Here is a 16,188-nt window from a genome sequence, read left to right on the forward strand (position 1 = left end):
CCAACAATTCCTTTAGTCCTCCCTACCCATCACTATTACTGCTGAGCAGCTTTTGTCCTCTTCACGTTTAAGACCCTGAATTGAATCCATCTCCCACTGTCCGGGCATCCTCACACACTGAATATCACTGAGCTGCACTCTGCTTCTGCAGACCTGTGCATACATACACATAGGAACCTCCACATGCACACACACAGCTACAGGCAGCTCACTGACAGCTGTAAGTAGATTAAGAGGAAGCCCCATTCCCACTGCAGACACGAAATACTCCTCCAGCAGCAAACTTTAGACTGACTGTTGACCTCTGTTTTTTCCATATTAGAAACCCTTCTTCCCAAGCCAATCTGCTTCCAAAAAAAGAACAGCTTAAACCCTGATGGTCTTTAATATTGTCATAATGGGGAGCCTATTGTTTCTTATTAACGCTACTCCAATCCTCTTATAAGGAGGATTCCATCTTGCTATCAGCCTGGCTCAGGCACATTTTTAGCTACAGGTCATTTCTTTCCAGCTGACACACAAATAAGTGGTTGGTTTCAAAACACCTGGGATGATGAGGATCAGGGCTGGTAGCCCCAGCAGGAATAGGGAACAGTGGTGGGAAGGGGGTTTGTGACAGCAGGTGGCTGTGACTAACCCTATATCGGGCTTCTATAGAGCTGAAGGAGGCCGGTATTATAGATAGACATGGCAAGCAGAAGTTCTTCAACAGGAGAACGAATGGAAGACGAATGAAGAGGCCTCAGGTTTTAAAAATACACATTTCTATATAGGAAGGAAATAAAAGACGTGTTGCTTTTCATTGAAAACGTCCATCATGGAGAGAAATAGGAACGTCTGCCTCTGTGTATTCAGTTCTTTATCACTTGGTGTAGAGTTAAGCCTGTAGTAGGCGTTCAATTAACTTCATATGTCAGCAGCCCCATTAACAGCAGCTTCTCTCACGTGAGTGGAGCTGTACGTATTTTATCAGGGTCTGCTCTTAAGGTTTCTCATTCACTTGCCTTATTTCACTGGAAAGCTGGAGCCTCTGCAGTCTGCTTCTAAATAGGGCACGGCCCAGAACATCTGAAGGTCTCTGTGGCTCATGGGTGGGAATCTCCTAATGATCTTAGTTATTTTTATACGTGTCTGCTGCCACATGCTGCTCTGCCCCAGCACAGAGAACAGCTCTGTGAGCACCGAGCGAGTGCAAGCAGCCTGGGGAAGGAGAAATTAAGAGACAACAGCAACACAAAGGCACAATATTCACATCAAACAGAGGCACGGAACAGCGAGGGAAAGGAAAAGCAACTAAAGGTGTTATAAAGGACCGTACAAGCAAAGGACTTTGGATTTTTCTCTTCTTCCCACTTTACGGAGCAAAATGGGACAGCAGTTCACCAACGCTGAGGGGGAACAGACAGAGATCGATGTTGCTGAACTGCAGGAATGGTATAAGAAATTTGTGGTTGAATGTCCCAGTGGAACCCTCTTCATGCACGAATTCAAGAGGTTCTTTGGAGTCCAGGATAACCACGAAGCAGCAGAGTACATTGAAAACATGTTCAGAGCTTTTGATAAGAATGGGGTAAGTGGAATAGAGTTCTTATGCTGGTTGGACACCGATCAGCACCTTTTCTCCTGCAAGACGCAGGTCTTCTGGTGCAGCTCCCACCATGGTGCTCTAATGGGACAGAAGGGGCACATAATGCAGCGCTCTGCATGGGCTGGGATGGCCTCACAAATCCACACGCTGACACAAGGCAAAACATCCTTATTGGAATGTTTGTAGATGGATTGAAAGGTTGAAGTGTAGGTAGTTGTATCTGTGGCTCTATTACTGAAAGGTCATCTAATTAACAAAGGTTGAGTGGGAAAAAAATCTGCTATGCCAGGGAGGTTGGGGGGGTGTTACAGTGAATTGATATGCAGTAGAAGGAGTGTGTGTACGTATATGCAAGTGGCACATAAGAAAGCACTGATTGCAGTTGCTCAGAAGCAAAGGAAGGCCAGCCAGTTCAGCCCTCCCTGTTTGGACTCCCTTTGCTGTAGGGAAAAGGAGGCACCCTTTCCTGGTGTGCTTTCCCCAGGGCTCCTGGGTGAGCAGGCTTTCTGGTTTAGTGGCAGTTTACACATTCTCATGTATTAGTACAAAAGAGAGTATAAGGCTCTCCTGTAATATTCACAGGAGTGTGATATCCTTGCCTTTCTCATCTTGAAATGGGTAAGGGATGCTTGACAATCTTATTTTGCTGGAGCTCTTGATTGTATTCAAAGCAGCACAGATACTCTCAGCCCATACAGCCCTGTCTGTCACTTCTGCACCGAGGTTTTGTAAGCTGTTTTCTATCAGCCATGCCCTGTTAAGCATCAGTGAGACTCTCCTGTTTTCCTGCAGGATAACACCATTGATTTTCTGGAATACGTGGCTGCCTTGAATCTTGTTTTACGGGGAAAACTGGAGCACAAGCTGAGGTGGACGTTCAAAGTGTATGACAAGGATGGGAACGGCTGCATAGACAAACCTGAGCTGCTAGAAATCGTTGAGGTAAGTCAGCATTGCCTCATTGCTCATTTCAGCAATCGCAGCTCTTTGGCAACATCGTGATGCTCTCAGTTTTGGTGACAGCTGGGTTTCAAGGCAGCTGTAGTGCCTGATCCTGGTGAAGGGGTCAGAGGGTTGGTGGAGCCCAGCAGTGCTGTGGGCTCCGGATCTCAGCTCAGACCTTTCTGTCTGGTGTTTTACATTAGAACCCGCTGTCCTGGCCAAAGGGAGAGTTGCTTCAGCCCCACTCCTCCCAGCAGCCAGGCTTCCTGACTGCACAGCAGCTGAGAACAAGCTGGGAGGCACAAACTAGCAGAGAAATCCCATTTGTAATTAGTCCTTTCTGGGTTTCTGTTCCGTGCTTAGTTTTAATTAGTGAAATGTGAAGGTGTGTGAGGAGGCATGTGGGTTAGCAGGCAGACACAGGTAACTGGCCTTTAACTTCAAGTAAATCTCTCAGGGTTCCAGTCACAGCTTCACCCTTTCATGGCCATATTTGTGAGGTTCAACTGATGCTTGTATGATATTTTAGGATCTGGGGCTAAATGCAATACCAAAAGAAATCAGCTTTGGAAAGCAGGTCCTTTGGATGGCCAGCAGCTGGGAAATAGCAACCAGGGTGTCACCTGCAGGGCCAGGAGCAGGTGGGGAGCATCTGGATATTGGACCTGGGCAGGTTCAATTATGGTTTTGAGGTCAGACTGGAATTGGCCAGAGCTGTGTTAGGCCCTCACTAATCCCCTCTCTGGGAAGACATCAGACAAAACTCTTCAGCCTAATGAGAAGAGATAATGGTGAGCAGGTGGCTGGTATGTCAGGTGGAGGTGGAAAATGCTATTTCCTAATGACAAAGTGGAGCAGGAGTTAGGGGGTCAGGGTATGTGGCTGTTGCAGGTTGGGGATGGCAGCTCAAGCAGGAGCTCTGGGGGGGGGCTGGGAAGTGTAGGTGAGCCTGGCCTTGGATCTGCTCTGCTCAGACCTTAGGAAAAAGTTGTATTGGAGAGCCAGGTTTTCCCATCTGAAACTCTTGCCTTGTTCCTTGCAAAGGGACTCTGAGGTCTTGACCAAGTTCTGAGAGGGGAGTAAACAGCCTCAAGGCACAGATAAAGCAATCCCTGGTGTGTGCGAGCTTAAGGTCAGAGGTGGATCTCTCTCAGAAGAGGTTAGAGCTGCAGCCTTTGTAAAAGGCTGATAAAACAATGAATTTCATCACTGTTCTTCATTTTCCAAGGCTCTTTTTCTGACTTGTGAACTTCCTTTCAGTCCATCTATAAGCTGAAGAAGGTGTGTCGGTCAGAGGTGGAGGAGAGAACCCCGCTGCTCACACCGGAGGAGGTTGTGGACAGGATATTTCAGCTGGTGGATGAGAATGGGGATGGTAAGGAACTGATGGCTCAGATTGCATTCATGCATAATGAAAAGTTATCTCTGCTGGGCAGGCTGGTTTTAATTGCGTTTATCAAGAAATCGCTTAGAATGATGGCATTGCTCAGACAAGTTGCGTTTGGTTCTGGTCTGTTCATGGTCAGAGCTGGGAGCAACTCGGTGCAGCAGGAGGAAATCTGGTCTAATTTTAATGTAAAATATCACTGTTCTGTCTGTATGTTGCACCAGCACCGTTCTCTGAGAGCCCACAGCAGCCACAGAGTGCATCCCAACCTGTAAACTGCAGCCCAATGGTGCCTGCGGGGTGTGCTTGTGATCCTGGCACAGCTGTGTGAGCTAACGTGGCATTGCACACCAGCTGAAGGGATCTGGGGATGGAATGAATGGATGGATGGGGTTACAGCCCCGTTATCGGCCTTTTTTAGCCAGCTGGTCTATAGAGTTTGTATGGGGAAAACACAGGAGGTGGTTTTCACTTCCTGTTGTCCTCTTCTTGTGTCTGATCTGTCCTGTTTTGTCTCCCCATCCTGCCCTCCCCACCTCCCACACAGGGCAGCTGTCCCTGGATGAGTTCATCGATGGGGCCAGGAAGGACAAGTGGGTGATGAAGATGTTGCAGATGGATGTAAACCCCGGGGGATGGATCACAGAGCAGAGGCGGAAAAGCGCTTTGTTTTGAGGGAGCCCAGTTTTGATACGGCTGAAGATGCGATGCAGACTGTGGCTGTGACTCTCTTACTCCAGGGTGTAGTGGCTTTCCTTGTCAGTGCAATCTCAGCATCCAGATGAAAACTGCAGCGGCTAAAGAAGCCATATCTCAATCTAAACCCATGTGCTGCAAGGACTCCTGGGACCCAGAGACTATTTTTGGCCCATGAATAAGTCTCTCTGTGTACACAGCGCCACTCTGGGTTTTGGTTACACCCCAAGGAGCAAACTTTCCATGGTGAAGTGGAGCAGGATCTGGGCAGCATCTGGTCCAGGCAACAGAGCAGGGAAGCGAGGAGTGGCAGTGCCATCTCTGTGCAGGGCAGCATCTGCATCACTGATGTAACAGATGCTAATCCAAAAGCAGTGGCAATCGGGGTGCTCCGATGACAGTCTGCACCATCTGGAATACTGTTATGACACATAAGGCGTATGCGTATTTAGTGGATTATACTAATAATAATGTGAGGTGATTGAACACCAATGTGTTGTAGATTATAAGGTTTATACTCGGTGTTAAGCCAAGGCTACACACAGCTGAACAGGGGGGACAGCCACTGTGAGTGCCTCCCTCTGTGGAGCAGATTCTGCTCCTTGCACATAAAACAAGGGCTGCAGGAAGAGCAGGGTGAGCTCAGGGGATCAATGCCATGAGGAGGTGGCACTGCTCAGCTGGCAGGGCTGGAGAACAGGAGGGGACAGAGAAATCCACTGCATTACTGAAGGGCTGACAGTAGTTTTACATTGGAACTTCCATTGAGCTGCTCTGCAGAGAGGAAATCAGCACAGCTTGGAGGTTGAGCTCTGCTGTTCTTACAGCTGACCCGTATACCTACATGCCTCGTTCTTGGGTTCGCTTCCCTTGGATTTATTTTCACCTGCAAAATAACGTGAGCTTTCCTGTTTTACTTTCCCCTTGGGATCACTGAGCCAAGCCACATCCATGAAGAAGCTGGCAATCTCTCTTTTGTTTCTGTGGGGTTTTTTGTGGCCTTTAATCATGACAGTAGAACCTTTCACCAGGTGACCACTTTGCTGGCTTGCAGTTTAGTCCATTTAACCAATGTTGAAGTCCAGGAATAGGAGGAAGTGTTTTAGGGTAGGGCACAGTGCTGGAGACTGAACGCACGTCTATTTCCACTTTGAAACAGCCTTTCTGAGAGCTCTCTGTAAATACGCTCTCACTCATGGCATGCCTGCTTATCAGAGCAGATTAGACTCTTATGCTGCTGCAAGGAAGCGTTCAAGGCTCATTCAAGTCAACAGCTTACCCACCTGAAATAAACATCTCCCTTCCAGCTGATGTGAGGACCTGGGAGACAAAGATTCACTCTGCTGATTTTTTCAGCCTCTTGGACGAACGTTCCCATGGCAGAATACAAATCAAACACATTTCCAGCATCTCAAGCAACGTGACGCTCCGTTTCTGCTTCTTGTAGTTCTTAACCCAAATGGTTCTGGAGTTACTGTAGCTTCACAGTGTGGTTTAACCAAACTGCTGTGGGTTTTGGTGCCCTGTTCCCCAGTGGGACAGGCAGCAGGAGCTGCATTCTGTGCTGGGGTGGTAGAGGGCATCCTAACACCAAGCAGACGGTGCCAGGAGTTTTATACGGTGCGCTTAATAAAGGTCGGTTTGTTAAAAGCTGGTTTGCAGAAGTTATTTATCGCTAATGAAGCTGGAGGGCCGGAGTGGCTGACCACCATTCTGGTGTTTGGGGCTGATAAAATGCATTTAAGGGAAGTAATGGGAGAGAAGGGAAGCAGCTGAGCTGGGTGAGGCAGAGGTGGTGTTGCAGATACAGAGCAGGAATAGAGTTCTGTTGAGCTGCTCTGCAAGTGTGCATGAGCAATGCTCTATTTCTGAATGGAATTTAACAGAGCTGCTGATAATACCATGAGCTGAAGGTGCAGCTGTGAGACGGCCTCTGGTTCATCCCTGTGAGGGCTCAGGAAGGAACCAATAAAGCATTTGGGACTCAGCTGCAGGATGCTGGCACCGATGGGGACAACAGCAGTGATTGAGCTGGTGCAGCTCGGTGGAAAATCTCTTCCCAATCTTGTGATCGTTAGTCAAGGAGCCACAAGGTGCTTTGGTCTCAGTCCCCTTTTTAAATCCACAGGTATAAACTGCTTTGATCTCCTCCCAAACTCAGCTCACGCTTACATCAAGGTACTGAAGTCAGACATTCTGCATAATCCATTTTCCAGACCTGCAGCCCAGCTGGAATTGGATTTGGTTGATCCGATTTCTTGTTGGTCTAAATGGGGAAACAGGATGGCTTGGAGAGAGCAAATGCCATCTGATTTTCTGAGCTCCTTACTGTCAGCTCGGAGGTTTGATGCACGCGGAGCTGGCTGGGATTGAAGGTGAAATAAGCAGGTTGGGAAGCTGGAGGTGAGGCGGCTGCAGGTGGCGGAGGGTGAGGGGCTGCGAGTGGGGAGCGTTGCATCCCCAAATGCTATGGGAGGGAATGTGCTGAGTGCAGCTCTGAGCAGCCGAAATCACAAAGCTGAGAAGGACAGAGGGTGGTTACACTGTGCTTAGCCACGCTCTTTATTTGTCTGTGTCCACATCCTGGGAGGTGAAGCCCACCTGTGTGCAGCTCATCCCCAGAGCAGCTGAGAAGCCCTTGGCAGAGCTGTGTTGAGAACCAATGAGCAGCTCAGGGCTCCAGCAGCCCCATGGGTGCACTCCCTGTTACCCAAACCCTCTGCTCAGTGCAGGGGTTGTGCTGCACATCGCTCCCTATTGGCATCACTGACAGCATGTCTGTGGCTCCAGCACAGCTGCTGCCATTTGGCAAAGAAAAACAAACCAATTCTGCACCATTAGGGAGTCAAAATATTAGTTTCTCATTCTCTTGACTTTGTTTTCATCGAGGCTGAAAAATCACCCTCCTGGGAGCAGCGCAAGGTGCTGGATGGGTTTCTCAGACAGCCCTTTTAGAGAGGCTTTGTCTTTAGGGATTCCTATGGCATTGAAATCGGGTGTGCTGGGGCTTCTTCAGCAACTTGGGAGCGCAGTGCATCTCCCTGCTCTTCTAGGCAGGATGGGGACAGAAGGTAACAGGAGGAAAGCAGCAGGCAGAGCCCACTGTGGGAAACCAGGGCTCCCTCCTGGCTTGTGCTGTTCTTACAGATGGACGTAACAAAAACAAAGGTTGTGTCAGAGCTTGTGTCAGAGGGTTGACCCGTTCTGCTGGAAGCAGGAGGAATTGATAGAAAGAGAAAAGCACCAGGTGAAATGATTTATTAATTCACTATAAGGTCGGAAGTACAAAAGCTTCCAGGTACAATGCCCCGGCATGAGAAACGTGTGCAGGAAGAAAAAAAATGGACCAAAAAAGTCTCTTGTGAATTGCAAGCATCCAGAGATACACAACAAAGTCCTTCGGGCAGCAAGAGCTCCTTCCTGGTGCCCTGCATTGCCTCATCGTGCTGAAATCGGCTCCCAGTAGATGAGGAAACTCCAGGGTGCTGGAGGGAGGGTTGGGTGGGTGTGTTGGGGATGGTGCTCGTGCCCGCTGTGCTGTTGGGTGCTGGGGCTGCCCGCTCCCTACAGCTGGGGTGTTTGTGGAGCCCATCTCTGCAGCACACCCAGCTGCATGGAGAGCATCGCTGCCCTGCGGAGCAGAAAGCAGAGGATGCTCAAGGGTGCTGCAGAGAATAGCAAGGGTTTGTTTGATGGATGGGTGATGAGACATGCAGGAGGATTCCCAACATGGTCCCTCTGGGGTTACTGACATTGTGACCGTTGCAGGTATGAGCATACCCTTCAAGTCCTGACTGCTGTTAGAAAAAAGGCACCATTCTGTGTTTTGAATGCTTGAAAACAAAGAAAAGCCACTGCATTCACCTCTCTCCTTTTCATAACTAAGAATGTTATCACTAATGATTGCTAACGTAATAGCAACAAATGAAAGAACGTGAGACCAAAGCCATTTGCTTTTGGGGAAAACATTGAGAATACTCTGAAAATATACATGGAAAGAGACACCTCAGATCTGCTCTGCTCTTTGAAGGGACATTCTCCCAGTGCAGAGGACCAGCTGGGGTCTCTGCAGACAGACATGTGCCCTATCCCTGTCTGCAGCAGCTCTGTACCCCACAGAGGTCCCACTGAGAAGTGGAGTCCTCATGTGAGCTGAGCTCTCACCCAGATGCATGTGCTATGTGGGTGCTGGCATTGGCCAATGGCTTGGTGAGAGCTCTGACTGCTTTAATGTAGTCTACCTGAGCCCTGCGTGCTGCAGCTCTCCCTGCCCACAGATGTGGGGCTCTGCACACCCCTACACAGCAATGATCTTCAGAGGCACCCAAGTGGGGGAGGGCACTGGCAGCCCTGCAGCAGCATGGCACGGCTGTGCCCCCAACATGCCACGCTGCACAGCTCCCCCCCCAGTGCTGTGTGTCAGCAGGGCGAAGTGTTCAGAGGGGACATCAGTCCTTGTGCTCATCGGGTACCCAGTGCCTTGTCACAGCATCAGAGTGGCACTGGGACAGTCCCCAGCTCCAGCAGCCACAGCCCATTTCGTGTCAATAACGCAAAGGAAGGGGGAAGAAAAGTTTGAGGGGACGTGTCCTGGAGTTTACTGGGCAGCCTCCTCTGCCTCCTCCGGGTTGTGTGGGTTCTTCCCATCGTTCTGGATTAATTTCACTATGTGTGTCAGGTCCAGGCTGCGGGTGAGGATGTCGAGCAGCACCTCGTCCTTTTGGACACCCTCCATGAACTCCTCCAGCGAGAGCTCACCTGCGAACACACAGCCAGAAGGGCTTCGTTAGGTCTCATTATGTCCTGCAGCCCTCATCCTCCACCCACAGCCCCCACACCAGCCCAGGGGCTATAACACAGACTGAACCATAGCACACTGCCCAGCCCCACTGCAGCTCAACCCCACACTGCAGTGTCCCCTGGAGCCCACAGGGCCCTATGGAAGGGCAGCCAGAGCCAAACCTTCCCCTCCCCCAGTGCTCCTGGGCACCCAACACCCAGAATTACTCCAGCAAATTGGGCTGCAGGGAAGGAAAGGGAGAGGGAAGAGCTTAGTATTGCATGGGAAACTTCCTTACCATCCCCATTGATATCAATCTTATCGAACACCATGTTTGTGAACTCCTCAGCTGTCATGGCTTCATTGCAGCGGTTGATGGCTCGGATGGCCTGGAAAGAAGGGATACAGGGAAAGGCATTGAGTGCTTGAGGTTTCTGTATTGCTACAAGAGGCTCAGTGATCTGAGAGGCTGCCCCTTTTTACCGGACATTTGGGTTCTGAAAGGGACAAGTAAGTCCTTCCTAAAATAATGGGGATTAAAATCACTTTGAATTGCACTCAATGCATTAAAAGCTTAAGTGGGCATACTGGGATAAGCCAGGAGCCCTTCACCTCTGAAAATCCTTAGATTAAATTCAAGTGCTTATCTCAGCCCAGGCTGTAGTGGCCGTGCTCATACAGCATGCCATCACAAGGGGCTCACTGTGCACTGTGTGGGGCAGCTCAGGGCTGGGGCCTAAGGAAGGGGGGAGGGTTAGGGTTGAGATAGGATTAGGGTTGGGTTAGGGTTAGGGTGAGACAGGTCCTAGTGTGCTCTGCAGAGCACTGGGCAGTGCCTGCTGATTTACAGGGTGTTGTCTGTCGGGTTGGGATGTTCCCATTGCAGCCTCTCTCCACCCATGCCTAATAAATCTTGCCTGTGGATGAAGCAGGAAAAGCAGAGCCCACTCACTTTGATGATGTTTAGCAATTCTCCCCGGTCAATGCAGCCATTCCCATCTACATCATAGAGTTTGAAATACCACCGCAGCTTCTGATCCACTTTGCCTTTCAGGACCAAGCTCAGGGCTGCCACGTATTCCATGAAATCTATGTAGCCATCCTAGAAGCAGAAGGATTTAATCTATACTGAGCCATAATGAGCAAACTTGACGCATGTACCTGGCGAGGGATTAACGAGCCTCAAATCTCCCCATGCTAAAGGAACCTCACTACGCAGAGCAGCAGTAATTCAGAGGTCAAAGAGGAGCAGGCTTATGACAGATCACCCAGCGCTGTGCTCTCTGCACACACGTAACAGCTCCTCTCTGCTGTCAAGGGCTTTGTCTGCAAACCTCCATGGGAGAAATGAACCCAGGAGGGACCCATGGCCATGCAGAGCTGTCCTTGTGTGTGCTGCATTGCCAGCAGCTTGCTGCTTCTGCAAGGAGGTCTGCTGAAATGCAGAGCGATTCAATGGCACGTGTTGGGTACCACATCCAAGCAGCTTCAATGGAAAATGGTACGTGCCACAAAACCATGGGAAGTCTTCTGGAAGGAGTAAGGTGGTGCTTTGTCAATGAACAAAGCTCTGGGCTGTCCCATGGGGCAGCTTCCAGAAGGGATCATCTGCTCTGCTCCACTGCTGGATTAGTGCAAATCGCTGCTGAGCCCTTCCCAGCAGGGATCTCCTGAGCATCGATTCCTTTTCCAGGCACAGAGTCAAACACCAGGCAGTGAGCAAAGGAAGGGCCCGACCATAAGCAAAACCACTCGGAGGATTCATAGCCTAAATTGTATTATTTCAGTGGGATTAAGCCCACTAAGCACAAAGCATGCTCCTCATCTCACTGGTGCTCAGGCCCTGCATGCAAACGGCAGCTCCTTACCAGGCAGTGCAGAGCACATGCAACAAAATCAATGGCATTGCAATCCATTTGCAATTCATAACAAGAAGAAAACACACCCAAGCTGTGCTGCAAAGCGTTGTTTGTACCATGCTGGGCTTTTGCAGGAGCACAGCGCCTGCTTTCCTATTGCACACTGCTTTGTTCCCTACTGTCACAACACCGAGGCTTTGAGGGCACTTCATTCTAAAGGGATCGCGGCGTGCCCAATAAAACCCTATATTCTAATTACTTACAATTCAAAGAGCAATATCAATCCTTGGAGAGCCTCTTCCAGAGCAGTCAGCAGGTGAGGAAGCTCTGCTGACTGATGCCCTATTGCATTTCTTCACATTGCCTAATTACTTTACAATCTATGAGGCTGCAGACATTCAGGCCATGCATTGCAGATGCACACCTACATTGGTAACACCCGCGACCGCACATGGAGCAGAGCGCAGCCAACAAGCAGAGCAGAGTGGGAAGGACAATATTTACCTTATTAAAGTCAAACGTCTCAAACATTTGCTCAACGTATTTGTTCGCTGACGGGCTCAGGTTTTTCAAGCCAAAAAACTGTTTGAACTCATAGAGGGTGAGCTGGCCCGAGGGACACTCCGTCATGAACTTCTTGTACCACTGGTGGCACTCGGTGGCACTCAGCTCCTCCACTGCTTTCCCATCCATGTTCCCCATCTCCACACAGAGCACCAGTCACTTTGCAGCCAAAACTGGAGGTTGGTGGCTGAGTTCTGAGATCAACTGATGAGTTCTGAGGTTGATGGCTGAGTTCTGAGGTTGATGGTTGAGTTCTGAGGTTGGTGGCTGAGTTCCGAGGTCAGTGGATGAGTTCTCAGGTTGATGGATGAGTTCTGAAGTTTTAGAGCTCCGAAGTTCTCCTTCTCACCTTTAAAGTGCCTCGTGCTGATCCCAGTCCAGCAGTTGGTGGTGATGGACACGGGTTCCTCTTTCTCTCTCCAAGCAAATGTAAAAGCACGGCAACCAAAAAGCACAAAGACACAGAGCAGAGGGTGCCATTTAAGTAGCAGCAAATCCTCCTTCAGCCAATGAGGAGCAGGATGGACCCCCACCAGGAGCATTAAGCATTCAGGTTTAAAATAGAAAGGAGGTAAAATGGGAAAGTCTTGCAGATTACAGCCCAGCAGAAGATTAGGAGGGCTGAATTTGCTCCATGACGGCCTAAGCTCCTAATCCACCTCACTTACAGTTTTCTGTGGGCTCACATGAACAACAGCTTTTGTACCAAAATCAGTGTCAGAGAAAAAGAGAGAACAGCACTCAGATGTTCTGGCGGTGGTGTCACCCTGTTGCTCTTCCTCAGCCTTATTCTACTGGAGAATTCCCAGGTGGGAATCACAGAATGGCCTGGGTTGGAACGGACCTCAAGGATCATGAAGCTCCAACCCCCCCCACCACAGGCAGGGTCGTCGACTACCATATTTAATACTTGACCAGGCTGTCCATCCAACCTGGCCTTGAACACCTCCAGGGATGGACGGGGCATCCACAGCCTCTTTAATTCAAATCAATTTGAAATACAGAGAGGGAAATTTCCATTTTGGCTCCTATCAGGGATGCTCTGTTAGGGTATATTCAGTGCGCTGAGATGGACGCAAGCAACATCATTCCTTTGAATGGCAAAGTGTAACTAAGTGTGAATGCAGATGCCAGGTGCTGTGCATGGAAGCCCCTGTACCACTGTGTGCCCCACAACCACCCTCACAGCACCCAGAGGAGGACTGGGAGATCACAGGGCATATCCTGAGGCTGTGGCATGGGCCCTCTGCTAACACTGTTAGTGTGGAACTGCCTACAGGGAACCTGTCCCATAGCACCTCTGCCTTTAGATCTCAGCCTTAAGACAAAGCCTGGTGTTGAGGCTGCATTGAAGTAGATCAGGAGTAAGTCTGCTCTGGTAGGTGGAATTACATAAGCATCAAACAGTTATGAAAAAGGAATTAGATCGAGGAACTGTAATTGGATGTACTAATCCTGCTCCTGCCCGTGGACGGCTCAGTTCCTGTTGTGCCCAGTGCCTGGTGCAGAGGGAGCCTCTATGGGGCAGCCTGTCCCAAAGTGCAACAGGTCTTTGCAGTCACTGGGTACCCATTAACAGAGGCAGAGTTGTGTGCTACGGGCGAGTGTGAGCTCACCAACAGTTTCCAGAGGCTTTACTAACACTGCACCTGGAACACGAGGCTGAGATGCTGCCTGTGCCTCTGGGAGAGCAGCACAGAGATGTTAGCCATTGGGAGCAACCCTTTCCCTGTGAGCAGAGCCATGGCCCTGCTGCCCATCCCCTGGCTCCATGTCACTTCTGATCTATGCTTTTGGGTAGGAAGCAGGAGGAACACCGACAGCTGCTCTCATTGCTTGGGTTTATTGGTTTGCTCGGCGGCTTTGAGTCGGCATGGGTCCCCACTTCACAATGTTAGCACTCTGGATGTCCATCACCTTCCTGGTGTGATCGGTGTCGTGGTGAAAGTGGTACCCACAGGTTGGCCGCTGTGAGGTGTAGAAAGGGCTGTATGAGTTGGAGCAGCGCCGCGTGTAGAAGAGGAACCTGAAGGAGTCTGGTTCCTGACCCCCAGTGTGGGCAACAAAGGGAACAAAGCGAGAGGCCAAGGTCTGCTCTGTGCTGTGCTGTGCTGGGGATCCCTGGCCCTTGGGGTTGGGTGGGGAGTGGGGAGCATCCTGCTTTGCTTTGCTCTCCCCCATTCCCTTTGCTGTCTTCTGGTCTTTGCTGTGACCTTCTGGTGTTTCAGTCACCTGAAAAAGAAACAGTTGGATAAATGCATTGTCAGTGCACAAACACACTGCAACTGCCCCCACGCTGCCATCACCCAGCAGAGCTCAACATCCCAACGTGATCATTGCTTACCAATGGCCAAAAATCAGAATGAACATAAACCAAAACACGCTCAGGGACTTGGGCTCATCCCCTGCTGCTCGGGGGTCATTGCTTTTCCCTTTGGTGTTGGGCACAGAAGAGCCCTGGCCCCAGATTAGGGTATAACACCTATAAATAACAGCAATATGAACTCCTTCCAACACCATGTCAAGACCCCACCAAGCAGCAGCCATGGCCAACAGGTTGTGCAGACAGCTTACCCCAGCCTGATGCATGAGGAGCAATGGAGCGTAAGCAGTAACTGCACTGCTGGAGGCACAGCCCTCAGCATTGCCAAAGGCTACTCCAAGGCTGAGCCTGACTGCAGAATTATTTTGCCATGGTTATTTAACCATGACTCAGTTATCTTGTTTTCATTGATGGCAGCTCCGTGCCAATGGAAACTGGCTCTTCCCCCAGCAATTATCCTATTTACTTCTGGGCGTCCTAAATAAACTCCTCGCTGTCTGAATTTATTTTTAACCACGTAAAGAGGTTTCCCAGTTTCCGTGACGCCTCGGCTTACTTGGTGCTCTATTTCAGCTCTGCATATCTGGCTCTGAACAGAGGCTGCTAAACCAATTACAAGGGGAACACCAGTGAATCATTTATAGACATCTCCCTCAGCCTCATAGGGAAATGACGAGATCCCCCAGGCTTATCGCCTCTTTTTGTCACTTATTTCCCAGATGCAGCCTGGTGCCTGGAGTTCTGCTGTTCCTCTTGCAAGGAAAACAGCCCAGCTCGCAGCACTTCCCACAGGAGACAAAATATGGGGGCTTTGGGTCTTGAAGATGTAAGAGCAGACCTTGCATTGTGGTTTGGGGATCCCCGCTCTGAGGGATCTCTGAGGTTTGCTCGCTACCAATCACAGTCACACACATGCATGACTGCAGCTCCTTGCCTTTGTGTGCTTTGACAGATAACAGACAAGTATGCACACGACTGAGCTGCTGCAACTGCACCCACCCAGCAGGGAGGCATTAGCGTTATTAAGGCAGTGCATTTGGGGTGTGTGGGTAAGGCCTTGGCTGCTTTGAAAACCTAACTGCTAAGTCATGTAGATGCCTTTGAGATGTGCAAGGCTTGCATGCACCCTGCTATAGGGCAGTGATGGGCAGGATTCTGGGCCAGGGAGTGCTGAGCTCTGGGCTTTGCTCATGCCGTGGGTTAGCCTGCCTTGGGGCCTTCCTCCTCACCCTGCAGGGCACTGAAAGATCCCTCGTGCCCGTGTGGGTGCACCTGCTTACGTGATCATGGAGGGGAAGCACCAGTTCCACGTCCATGGCACTATTTATGGCACTGGCAGAGCTCTAGCAGGGATTAAGAGTCCTGTGCAATCCTATTTTGTTCAGCCATGAATTTAGAGACCTCTAATCCCTCCCGCATTGCCTGTTGACTCCCAGAGAAGATCCCCACAGGTGGAATCACAAGGGCAAAGCTGAATTACCAGAGTATTCCTGCCGGGTTCCCCTGCTGGCAGCAGCAGCCCTACCCCGGGATGTTGCCACTGTCCCTGCACAGGGACTGACACATATGCAATGGGGCAGGGATGCTGCAGCTCCCTGGCACCACCGGGTCCTGTTAGCAGAGCTCTCCCATCACCGGGGCTGCTGAGGCCATTGTGGTGTCACAAGGGTGGTGGCCCTGAGGCAAAGGGGTTCAGAGAGCACATGGAACTGCTCTGCCACCACCACCAGGCCATGGCCCCAGCAGCACAGACCCACTATTCCTTTTGGCATGAGCTGCTTCACTGTGTGGCTCTACTCCTCCCAACTCCTGTGGAGTCTGGTGGCGGAACCTCACTGCACAAGCACTTCTCACCAGGGAGATCTGCATCTGCAGGGCGCAGCTCCCTGCACTGATGCAAAGGCAGATTGTTCTGGGGTGTTCACCTGTGCTGGGATCAAAGAGAGCCTCACACAGCAGTGTTCCATCACGGCAGTGCTCACAGGGCTGTCTCTGTGCCATGGAGTCAGCTGGCAGCCCTCCCAGCTCCTCCCTGCCAAGCATTCAGCC

At 50.4% G+C, this 16,188-nt stretch overlaps 3 protein-coding genes across 3 annotated transcripts; 1 reads left to right on the forward strand and 2 right to left on the reverse strand.

The window, feature by feature from the left end:
- The first annotated feature begins 1,146 nt into the window (after positions 1-1,146).
- Positions 1,147-6,259, forward strand: GUCA1B (guanylate cyclase activator 1B). Its single transcript, XM_072356016.1, has 4 exons — positions 1,147-1,570; positions 2,381-2,530; positions 3,791-3,905; positions 4,465-6,259. Exons 1-4 carry the CDS (start codon positions 1,367-1,369, stop codon positions 4,590-4,592), a joined length of 597 nt encoding a protein of 198 aa, XP_072212117.1. The 5' UTR covers positions 1,147-1,366; the 3' UTR covers positions 4,593-6,259.
- Positions 6,260-9,210: 2,951 nt separating this feature from the next.
- GUCA1A (guanylate cyclase activator 1A) lies at positions 9,211-11,954 on the reverse strand. The gene is made up of 4 exons (XM_072356119.1): positions 11,757-11,954; positions 10,346-10,495; positions 9,692-9,782; positions 9,211-9,371 (listed from the first exon to the last, which is right to left on the reverse strand). The coding sequence occupies exons 1-4, from the start codon at positions 11,952-11,954 to the stop codon at positions 9,211-9,213; spliced, it is 600 nt and encodes a 199-aa protein (XP_072212220.1).
- A 1,704-nt stretch (positions 11,955-13,658) lies between these two features.
- CIMIP3 (ciliary microtubule inner protein 3) lies at positions 13,659-15,455 on the reverse strand. The gene is given in 3 exon segments (XM_072356360.1): positions 13,659-14,048; positions 14,209-14,298; positions 15,420-15,455. Coding segments are annotated over 3 exon segments (516 nt in total).
- Between the last annotated feature and the right edge of the window lie 733 nt (positions 15,456-16,188).

The sequence above is a fragment of the Excalfactoria chinensis genome, chromosome 23 (genome assembly GCF_039878825.1).
Source record: "Excalfactoria chinensis isolate bCotChi1 chromosome 23, bCotChi1.hap2, whole genome shotgun sequence".
NCBI classification, from domain to species: domain Eukaryota; kingdom Metazoa; phylum Chordata; class Aves; order Galliformes; family Phasianidae; genus Excalfactoria; species Excalfactoria chinensis.

What these genes read in the sequence shown, in the direction of transcription:
- GUCA1B (XM_072356016.1), top strand. Translation starts at nt 1,367, where the DNA reads ATGGGACAGCAGTTCACCAACGCTGAGGGGGAACAGACAGAGATCGAT. An exon ending in GAGCTTTTGATAAGAATGGG is followed by an intron (nt 1,571 to 2,380) that starts GTAAGTGGAATA and finishes GTTTTCCTGCAG; the next exon opens with GATAACACCATTGATTTTCT. An exon ending in GGTGGATGAGAATGGGGATG is followed by an intron (nt 3,906 to 4,464) that starts GTAAGGAACTGA and finishes CCTCCCACACAG; the next exon opens with GGCAGCTGTCCCTGGATGAG.
- GUCA1A (XM_072356119.1), bottom strand. Translation starts at nt 11,954, where the DNA reads ATGGGGAACATGGATGGGAAAGCAGTGGAGGAGCTGAGTGCCACCGAG. An exon ending in AGACGTTTGACTTTAATAAG is followed by an intron (nt 10,496 to 11,756) that starts GTAAATATTGTC and finishes TTCTGCTTCTAG; the next exon opens with GATGGCTACATAGATTTCAT. An exon ending in GATTGATATCAATGGGGATG is followed by an intron (nt 9,372 to 9,691) that starts GTAAGGAAGTTT and finishes GTGTGTTCGCAG; the next exon opens with GTGAGCTCTCGCTGGAGGAG.